Source organism: Canis lupus, chromosome 35 (assembly GCF_048164855.1).
Source record: "Canis lupus baileyi chromosome 35, mCanLup2.hap1, whole genome shotgun sequence".
Taxonomy (NCBI): domain Eukaryota; kingdom Metazoa; phylum Chordata; class Mammalia; order Carnivora; family Canidae; genus Canis; species Canis lupus.
Genome location: NC_132872.1, coordinates 8,157,884 through 8,167,712, shown reverse-complemented (window position 1 = coordinate 8,167,712; position 9,829 = coordinate 8,157,884). Strand labels below are relative to the sequence as shown.

General features: G+C 45.7%; 1 protein-coding gene across 15 annotated transcripts in view; it reads left to right on the top strand.

Annotated features, from left to right (window-relative positions):
• PLA1A (phospholipase A1 member A) overlaps positions 1-9,829 on the top strand; it is a 49,317-nt gene that overhangs the window by 5,109 nt on the left and 34,379 nt on the right. For 14 of the 15 annotated variants that reach the window (XR_012024470.1, XM_072812347.1, XM_072812346.1 and 11 more), the window contains exons 2-4: positions 870-1,009; positions 4,814-4,971; positions 8,823-9,011. Coding sequence is in view for 14 of the 15 variants with exons in the window: in XM_072812347.1 (XP_072668448.1) it covers positions 8,939-9,011 (73 nt within the window). In the remaining variant the exon portion in view is untranslated. The remainder of the gene's footprint in view (positions 1-869; positions 1,010-4,813; positions 4,972-8,822; positions 9,012-9,829) is intronic. The other variant, XM_072812345.1, reaches the window with a different exon arrangement.

Genomic DNA, 9,829 nt, shown 5'->3' with positions numbered 1-9,829 from the left:
ACTCTGTTTCTATGAGTTTGACCTTTTTTGTTTTTGTTTTGTTTTGTTTTGAAGATTCCACATATAAGTGATGCCATGCAGTATTTTCATTTTTTTTTTTCTGTCTGGCTGTTTCACTTAGCATAATTCCCTAAAGTCTATCCCTGTTGTCACAAATGGCTAGATTTCCTTCTTTCTCATAGCTGGATGATACTGTGTTGTGTGTGTGTATATATCACATCTTCTTTATTCATCTGTTGACACTTAGATTGTTCCCATATCTTGGCTATTGTGGATAATGCTACAGTGAACATGGAAGTGGAAACCCTTTGAGACCCTGTTTTGATTTCCTTTGGATTTCTTTTTTAAAATAATTCATTCATTTATTTGAGAGAGAGAGAGAGAAAGCGCACAAGCCGGGGTAGGGGCAGAGAGACAAGCAGACTCCCTGCTGAGTGGGGAGACCGGTATGGGGCTCAATCTAGGACACTGAGATCATGACCTGAGTATAAGATGCCTGACTGAGCCACCCAGGTGCCCCTGATTTCCTTTGGATTTCTACCTAGAAGTGGGAATCCCACTCCAGTTTTATCAATTCTAGAACTTTAATGTGATGCCATCCTTCCCACCACTGTTCCTGGGCCCAAGGAACTTAGAGAAGAAATGGGGACATTCCTCTTGTCCCTTTACTGGGCTCCTTGCTCCTCCCCAGTGTTGCCTCGAGACCCTTCTCATTGGTGGAGCACTGGTAGGAAAGGCTCAAGACAACTGTCTTTCTAGGGGGTCACTCAGCCCAAGGGAAACTTGTCCTTCCTGCTCACATCCAGCAGTGGGAGTGCAGGCTTCCCACCTGCTGCTATCTTACATTGCCCCCTCAATGTCTCAAATAGGCCCTGAGACATCCAACTCAGAAAGAGATAGATGCCAGTGTGACCTTGATGTGGTCATCTTCAATCTCAGCTGGTAGGCCCTCCCTCACTGGCTCGTGAAGGATAAGAAAAAGCACCACCTCTCCGACCCCTTCAAGAAGGTAAGGGAGATGCTCCACAGAAGTGTAACTCTCTTTATTTTTCATTCAAATCACTAGTTTTTAGCTGGGGGAGGTGAGGGAAGGGAGGTCTGATAATAGAGTCATTGTGCTAGCTCCTAAATCCTATGGGATTTGTCTTTGCAAGTCTTCCCAGTCCCTTTAGAATGTAGTGGAGGAGGTAGGAGGGGGAGGAGAGGGGGGCCTAAGCATTTGTTATTTCCCAGGTAGGATTTCAGCTACAACCAGAGACACTAGAGAAAGACACTAGAGATGCCTCAGGCTATATTTGCTCTGAGATTCTCTTTCTTCATCACAGGCACACTTCAAAAAGAGTTCAAACTTTCAGATTCTTTCTTCTCAAACCTCAAAACCTTGTCTTCAGACTTTATTCCCAACTGGTGACCTTGCTTTGCTATCTCTCTCAGAAAGGAGAGGTAACCAGAAAAGAACAATTGCACACACACCTCACCACCTCTGCCCACCCACCTGCATCTGGCTCATGGTCTCCACCTTTGCTCCTGACTCTGAGTATGTGTGTGTGTGTGTGTATGTGTGTGTGTGTGTGTGTTTGTGTAGAAGGAGGAAGAATGAGAATGAACTGATGGAAGAGATGATAAACTTATTATATGCATGTTAAAGTAAATTAGAAAATGACCTGATTAAAAAAAAGGAAAATGATCTGATGCACAGTATGAATTTATCATGTTTATCAAGTTAATCTGTGTACTAAAACAGGCAACAGGTCATGTGTAACATTACAGGAATTAAAGATATATTTTTGACCTATATGATGGTCATTCACTTTCTTTGTTATCTAAGGTTGCTAGATTTGTCTAGAAGTCTTGGCAATATTTTTTTTAAGATCTGCAAAATTAGCTTTGACCTAATCCAGCCTTCTTCAAGCTTCTTCAGCCACCATATTCTCTATTTACTCCCCTCCCTAACCTCTCAAGGGCATCTTTTTTTGAGACAACCACATTGCTATGGGAAGTGTGGGGAAGGAATGGAGATTCTGAGGATTTCACAACCAGCCAGCCTACTGGATCAGTTCCTCAAGGAATCTGGTTAGGAATCCAGGGATCATCCAGATAGGGCATAGTGGGGAGCCTTGCCATCATTTGTCATCTTTAGGGTTTGGGGGTTGGAAGAAGTGACATCTAGGGAGTAGGGTAGACTCTTTCCATTTGGAGAAGGAAAAAGAAGAGGAGGAAGAAAGAGCTGCTCTATGTCAGATAGTTCACCACAACCCACCAACAGATGAAGAAATGGCTCCAAGAAGCTGCCATCTTTCCAAAGTCACACGTCTAGGGTGAGAAGGAGATGGGGTTTAAACCCAGGCCGTGTGTCTTCAGTCCTATCACACTACAGCTATTAGCTGTCATTAGAAAGTTTTCCTTAGACAAAGCCAAAATTAAACCCAAGAGTTACACGGGTGATGGTAGAAGCCTGTGCCCTCTGTTTACCTTCCCACAACTATGAGAAGTCAGGACTTCAAATGTGGATTCGGATGCAAGGGTAGGGAGCGGCGGAATGGGGCCCAGGTCAGGCTGTGAGATGGACAGAGTCTCCACTCTCCTCCCGGCATCCCTTCCCTCCTCAGAGAGCCTTCTCTTGCTCTGACACCGAAGACACTCCAGCCAATGCCTAGGCCATGATTGGGACTTCTCTCTCCATACTGTGCTTGGTCACGCCTGCCCCACTTAAGGTTCCTCCTTTACCTTTTTGTGTCTTAGTATCATCATTTATTCAGGCAGGGCAGTCAGGCAAGTGTCCTCTCTCAGGGTCTCTGGGCTCGGTGCCCATGGACTTCCAACTCTAACGTCCAAAGAACATGAGTCAAAAATTACGTTGTCTGAAGATTGGGAAAGAATCCAAGAAAGAATCCTATGGTTTCTCCTGAGCTACAGAGCTGCAGATAGAGCTTTGTGCTGTGAAGAGAGGGCCATGCTTCAAACCAGTGTTTTCCATCATTTTGGATGGTCTATGGGCAACCATCCCAACCCACCCCGCCCCTGTTGCTAATGCCATCAGCTGGAGGTGACCCAGTCTGCTTGTCAGACCACTTCTGGGGCTCGTTATGTTTTCTTTTAATACAAATCATCCTACTAAAGTACATTTATTAAAGTTTACTTAAGTGAAAACTTGAAAGACATGTAAGACATGGTGTTAAGTGGACATGAAAAGAATAGGGAAAGTGGAACTGAATGAAATTGGGAAACATGGCCTTCATCAAACAAATGAATCTTCAGCAAGATGATTTCTACTGAAGACTGCTCTAGTGAAGGTGACATTTTGGGCTGAGATGTGGCTTTCTGGTGTCCCTCATTTCATACCAGCCCTGAATCTAGGAAAGTGGGAAGAAGGCACTCTCCGAAGGCATGCATTTTTTTTCCTTCTTGTGGGAACATGGTAATCAGACCTAAGAAAAGGCACATTCTGTGCCATTTTGCAGAAAGACCTGCCGCTGAAACCTGGCTCTGCCCCTGGACATGATAGTTACCTCTCTGAGCCTCAGGTTGCTGAGGGCTAATGTACATTTGGGCTAATAAGGCCTCCCTTGAAGGCTGTGGTGAGGGTACGACTAGGTGTGAGATAATAGAAAATATGTATATTGGTCTGTGTCCTTGGGCCAGAGTTCCCCAAAACCCCTGTGATTTTCTACATTATAAGAGTACTAGGAGCATCTGTAGTTCTAATATTTGGTCTCTGACCCCAGGTCTTGACACAGGGCTCCTGAAACCCTTATAAATTTTGGGGTGATACGAGTGTTTTTGTTCTAATGAAGTCACTCTGAATGGGTTCCTGGATGGCTTCTGGATGAGGGCTGGTCACTAGCAAGATCATCCATGATTGGAAGCTTGGGTTTTTCAGCCCTGCCCCCCCCCCTACATTCTCTTGAAGGGAGAGGGGCTGAAAATGGAGTTAGTGATTGAGCATGCCTACATGATGAAGTTTCCATAAAATCCCCAAAGAAGAGGGCTTGGAGAGCCCTAAGTTGGGGGCTGGTGAACCCATGGAGGTGCTGGGGGACTGGCATGCCCAGGTAGGGCATGGAAGCCCTGCATTCTTTCTCTACATACCTCGCCATAGGCATCTCTTCCATCTGGATGTTCATCTGCCTCCTTTTATAGTAAAGTGGTAAACGTTAAGTAAACAGATTTCCTGAGTGCTGTGAGTTGCTCTAGCAAATTGATCAAACCCAGAGAGGGAGTCATGGGAACCTCCAGTTTAAAGCCAATTAGTCAGAAGCACAAGTAATAACACACACACAAGCAATTGGCATCTGAAGTGGGGAGTATCATCTTGTAGGGGTGAACCCTCATGGGGCTGAACATATCTCTAGGTAGATAGTGTCAAAGTTGAGTTAAATTGTAGGACACCCAGCTGGTGTTGCAGAGAATTGCTTCGTGGCAGAAAATCCCACACGTCTAGTCTCTGCAGTACCATGAGTGTAGCAGTTGTGTGAGGAAAGGAGACACACAGGAGGAAAAATTTTTTCTGAAACACTAAGCAACCTATGAGTCATTGTAGTGGATAAGGACATGGTCACTGGTGGCAGTTTTTCAGATTCAAAAACTTGTTCCACAGCTTATTAGCTTTGGGCAAATGATTTAACTTCACTCTGCCTCTCTTCCCACATGTGTAAAATGGGACCAGTAATAGTACCTTTTCTGTGGAATTGTTTTATGGGTCACATAGATAGTACCTGGCATCGTAAGCACTCAAACAGAAGGGTGGAAGGAGATGTGTCAAGGATATAGAGAATACATTTTAAAATATTTCTTGGTGTTTCCTTTCCATCAGCCTGTCATGAAATGGAGACCCAGGGAAGATCCCAGATGGACCACTCATAGCCATTTCCTTCCACCACTTGGAAGACACAACCCGGGGGGACCCTGGAGCTTCCAGCCTTCTCGTACAACCTCCCTGCAGTACTGCACACCCAGTGATAAGCCCTTGAGGTTCACAAATAATTTTGCTTTGAAGTTAGGGGATCTAAGGAAACAAACATGAAACCATAGAATTTTAGTATCAAACTGTCATTTAAAAAACTACAATTAAAAAAAAAAAACACTACAATTTTCAGTCGCTCTCAACACTCGAGACTTGGAAACACCTATGGAGTACACACTTCTCCATTCTGGAAAACCACATGTGGCCTTTTGCCCGGGCAAATGTAAAGCAGGCTCTACCTTTTCTTCCCCAGAAAAACAGAGACAGAGCAGAGATGGTATTAAAATTAAAGCAAAATTATGTGGTTTGGGGCACAAGGGGCATGAAATATTCTTCCTCCATAAGCATATCGATTGTTCTATGCTCATACATTCTGGCTTGTTCTGAGAAGAGGGTGTGTGTGTGTGTGTGTGTGTGTGTGTGTGTGTGTGCTTGTGCCTGTGGATGCAATATTCACTTCAGATTGGAATGGAACCTGGCAAAACATTGGACTTCCCAAAAATTGAGTAGGATGGGGCTTGAGCCATTTTGAGTTGGGCACTAAAATTTCACAAGATAGCCTATCTAATGGGATTTTATGCAACCTTTAAGAAAAAAAAGAACGAGGCAGGTGTAAAGTATTTTGTTGAGTGTGAAAAGCAAGGTACAGAAGGGTTTGTGTAGAGGTTCAGTAAGTGGGTAAAAAATTTCCAAAAGGATGAGATCGAATATATGTAGAGGAATATGCAAGAAAACGCTAACAATGACTGCCTTCTGCTGGGCCTGCAAGTGGCAGGGGTGAAGGTCATTTGCTATTTATTTATTTATTTATTTATTTATGTTTTTTTATTTAATATTTATACCACATGGTTTTGTGCTTGATTTTTAAGAAAGCCATATACATGTACAACTACTAAAAAACACACTTTGAAAATCAATGTGACTTCATTTTGTAGTCCTAAGCTGGTGAGGCCTAGAAATATTTCCTAGAATGAGTCCCTACTGGTTATGATATTAGTTCATAGGCCTGCGCCCCACCCCCCAGCGAAGGCAGTGATGCCACAGACACGTGCGGACACACAAACACAAGTAATTAAAGGGATAGTCCCATACGGAACTGTCAGCTAGGGATCCTGCCAGGAGGCGAGAAAGCTGGCAATCTGAACTGGGAACAGGCAGACAAGGAAGGCTGAAGGGGATTCAGTGGACTCCAGGGTGGCAGCCTAGAGGCCTCCCTCTCCTCTCTCCAGTCCCTCCCTCCTTTTCCTCTTCTCTCTCTGTCTCTCTCATTTTTTTTCCAAACAAATATTTAGTGAGCACCTATTGTATGCCAGACGGTGTTCTAAGTGCTGAGCATGTAGCAGGGGACTCTGGGTACCGAACACACATCCTTGGACTCTTGTTTGCTGCCTCGTGTTCTTGGATCCCAGGCAAATGAAGCCATCTGACTGCACGAGACAATGCGGACCAAAGTGTTGTCTCAGCTCAGGCCCGTTGCCACTGCCCTCTCCAGACGAGCACACCCTACCAGATGTACCATGCCTTCTCCCTTAGCAAATATTGAGCACCAGCTGTGTGGCAGGCACTGTACTAGGCTCTAGGGATACCTCACTGAGCAAAAGACATGAGAATTTTGTCCTGAGGCTGACATTCTCCTTGAGGGAGACAGACCGTATACACTGATTATAATTGGTGTTCCCTCAGGGTCTCCTGATAGAAGGTCTCTATCCTCACCTTCAAAAATCTGCCACCACCACCCCCTTCCTTGGTCCCTTCCAGCTGTGCTCCCCATGCTGCTGGGCTCTTTGAGCTTCACGCTCATCTCTGGTAAAATGGAGATGACTGTAGGAAGAGTTAGCAGAAAACTAGTGATTCTAGCATGTGTACAATCCTCTGAGGAGCGTGCTGGGACTGCAGAGTCCTGGGCTCAACGCCAGAGATTCTCATTCAGTGCAGCTGGGTTCAGGTCTCCTGGATGAGGCTGAGGCTAGTGATCCTGCGTGGGAGCACTCCAACCCCACCTGAGGAGCACTGTTCTAGATGACAAAGGGGAGAGGGAAGGTGCTCTCTAAACGTCAGCTGTATTAATGTCGCTCCACAAGGAATACCGTGCTGGAATAACTGGAGTAACAGGCTTGACGTGCCAGCCTTGGAGGTGGTGTGAATGGCTATGAAAATGGAGCCCTCAATCTGCTGCTACAGAGAACCTAATCAATTGATGGTCCCAGTTGCTGCCTTTCTGGATCTACCCTCGTCTTTGTGTTGACAATGACCCCAGCTAGTGACTGAGCCGGGTAGAGATGCTCAGCCAAGTTCATTCCTATAAGACACAGGACTGCATTGACAAGAAATTTCAGTTTGAGGATTCCCCAGTTCCCTTGCCAGAACATTCCAGGAAATGAGGCAGTGCAAGACTGTTCCTATGCTTTCCTCTCTCCTTCCCCCTCTCCTTCACAGGTGTCAGGCCTGCATCACAGTCTAAGGGTTGTCTCTAACTTCTCTAGCTCCCCTTATCCTTGACACATGTTACCTCCAGTAAATCTCTTACATGTCTAGTCCCATCTCAGTATCTCTTCTCTGAGGACCGGGACTGCCACACCTGGCTGGTGTGTGACCCCAGAATAGCCTTCAGTAGTGCCCTGTTTATAGCCCCCTTTCCTTCCTGGTGGCAGCAGTGCTTGGCCTGTGGGATCACATGCACAAAGGGAAGCAAGGGCTGCCCCCTCCAAAATCATTTTATCCTCACTTGGGTAGGTCTGGCATGGCCATGCTGGCATGGCACCCATGCCTCTCTGGGGGTCGTTACTGTCTGGTACATGTCAGACCATGGCCACTGGGGTTAGTTTGTCCTAACTCCACATGACCTTATGCAAGTTATTCAACCTCTCTATGCCCTACAGCTATACTCACCTCACAGAGCTATTGTCCAAGAGGTTTAGTACTGCCTTGTTGTCGCAGTGTGCTCGAAGGAGCGTTGGGCAAGTACCTTGCCTTCCCCTTTCTCCTGACCTGCTTAAAACTCGCTCCCTGTGGTTTCTATCACTCCTTTGGGTGAAGAGGCCATATGGTATACTGGAAACGCCCTGGTTCCAGGCCAGCCCAGTCACTTCTAGCAACGGGGTTTCTATAGGTCACTTTCTTTCACTACTGTTCAGTTCCTTTATTTGCAAATTTTAAGAAGTTGAACATCTCTTTTTAGAGGTTGGGCTTTACTTCTAGCTCCAAGAGTCTATGAAGGGATAGTACTCTCAGAGGCAAATGTCATATTCTTCTACACTTTCCTGTTAAATGTATACGAGACACGTATTGGTTCAGTTCTATTCTAGGCCCTGGGGATCCAAAACTGAAAGGGGGATGCCCGGGTGGCTCCATCTGCTTTTGGCTCAGGTCATGATCCCAGGGTTCTGGGCCTGGGCCCAAAGTCCTCCGAGCTCGCTGCTCAGTGGGGCGTCAGTTTCTTCCTCCCCCTCTGCTACTCCCCCGTCCCCTACTCATGTTCTCTCTCTCTCTCTCTCTCTCAAACCAAAATCAAAAACCCCCACAAAAAAACTGAAAGGAGATGGTCTTTGACCTCAAGTTGCTGAGTCTTCCTAGGGAGACAAACAAGTCCACAAATGATTCCAGTACGACGACGGTTTTGTCACCACCTAGAAGATGAAAGACTTCTGCCTCGATTTTTACTAACATTTTACAATAGGAAGTGGGAGAGGTACAGGAAATCATTTCCTGATGATGTTTGGCTCAGAGAGGAAGGACAATGTGTTTCAATGTCCCTTGCTTTAAAAAGAGAAAACAAAAGTGTACTTATTTTCATAGAGAAGAAGAAACCAAAAAACTGTGAAGGTTAAACAAATAGGGAGAGTTTATTTTTCTTCTGCAGGTCAAGAGGCCAGTTAATGATTACTGAGACCCAAGCGAGTATGTGGTGTCCAAAACTTCAAGAGGCCGGTTAGTAGGAGTCGGCTTCACCCCAGCTCTGGGACTTCCAGCTCAGCGATGCCCCCGGGCCTCAGGGAGAGACACTTCTGCTCGTGGGGGCTCCTTCTGTGGCTCAGCATTGGAAGTGCAGGTAATTTGGGAGCTCGGGCCTTGAGTGGCATTTCTTTCAGTCAGTGGTTCTGTTGCTTAAGCCATCTATTTATGCAGTGCTAACCTTTGGAAGGTCCCCTAAAAGCCCTCTCTTGAGATGAATTTAGAAGAGGGAGGAAAAAAACCCTACAATCATAAAGGGACTGATGACGACCAGGACACCTTCCCAAGTGTCTTGTTCTTGTCCTCTTTTCTCCAAAAGCTGCATTATAATCCTCTTTGCCCGGCACAAGCCAGGATGAACATCAGAAAACAAACCTTGTGATCCCTGGGTGGCGCAGCGGTTTGGCGCCTGCCTTTGGCCCAGGGTGCGATCCTGGAGACCCGGGATCGAATCCACGTCGGGCTCCCGGTGCATGGAGCCTGCTTCTCTCTCTGCCTGTGTCTCTGCCTCTCTCTCTCTCTGTGACTATCATAAATAAATTAAAAAAAAAAAAAAAGAAAACAAACCTTGATCGATTCCAAAATATGATTGACATCCACCCTAAAAATATCCACTGTGCCAAGATGCATTTAATTTTAAAATTTAAAATTTCCTGACTAAAGAAGATTTTTGTCTCTGAGAAGAATAGATGTCCTTGCTAATCTGCCGACCCAAATCAAATTCAGGTTTGTCGTCTTCCCTGGGAGGACTACGATAGCTCATCCCTGCTAACCACAGATGACAGGATGGCCTTTAGAAAACATTCCCGCAGGTGCTACTTGCATCTTACCTTTCCCCAGGTAAAAAGTCCACCCACCACGCCTGCTGGTTTATTTATTTATTTTTTAATGATAGTCACAGAGAGAGAGAAAGAG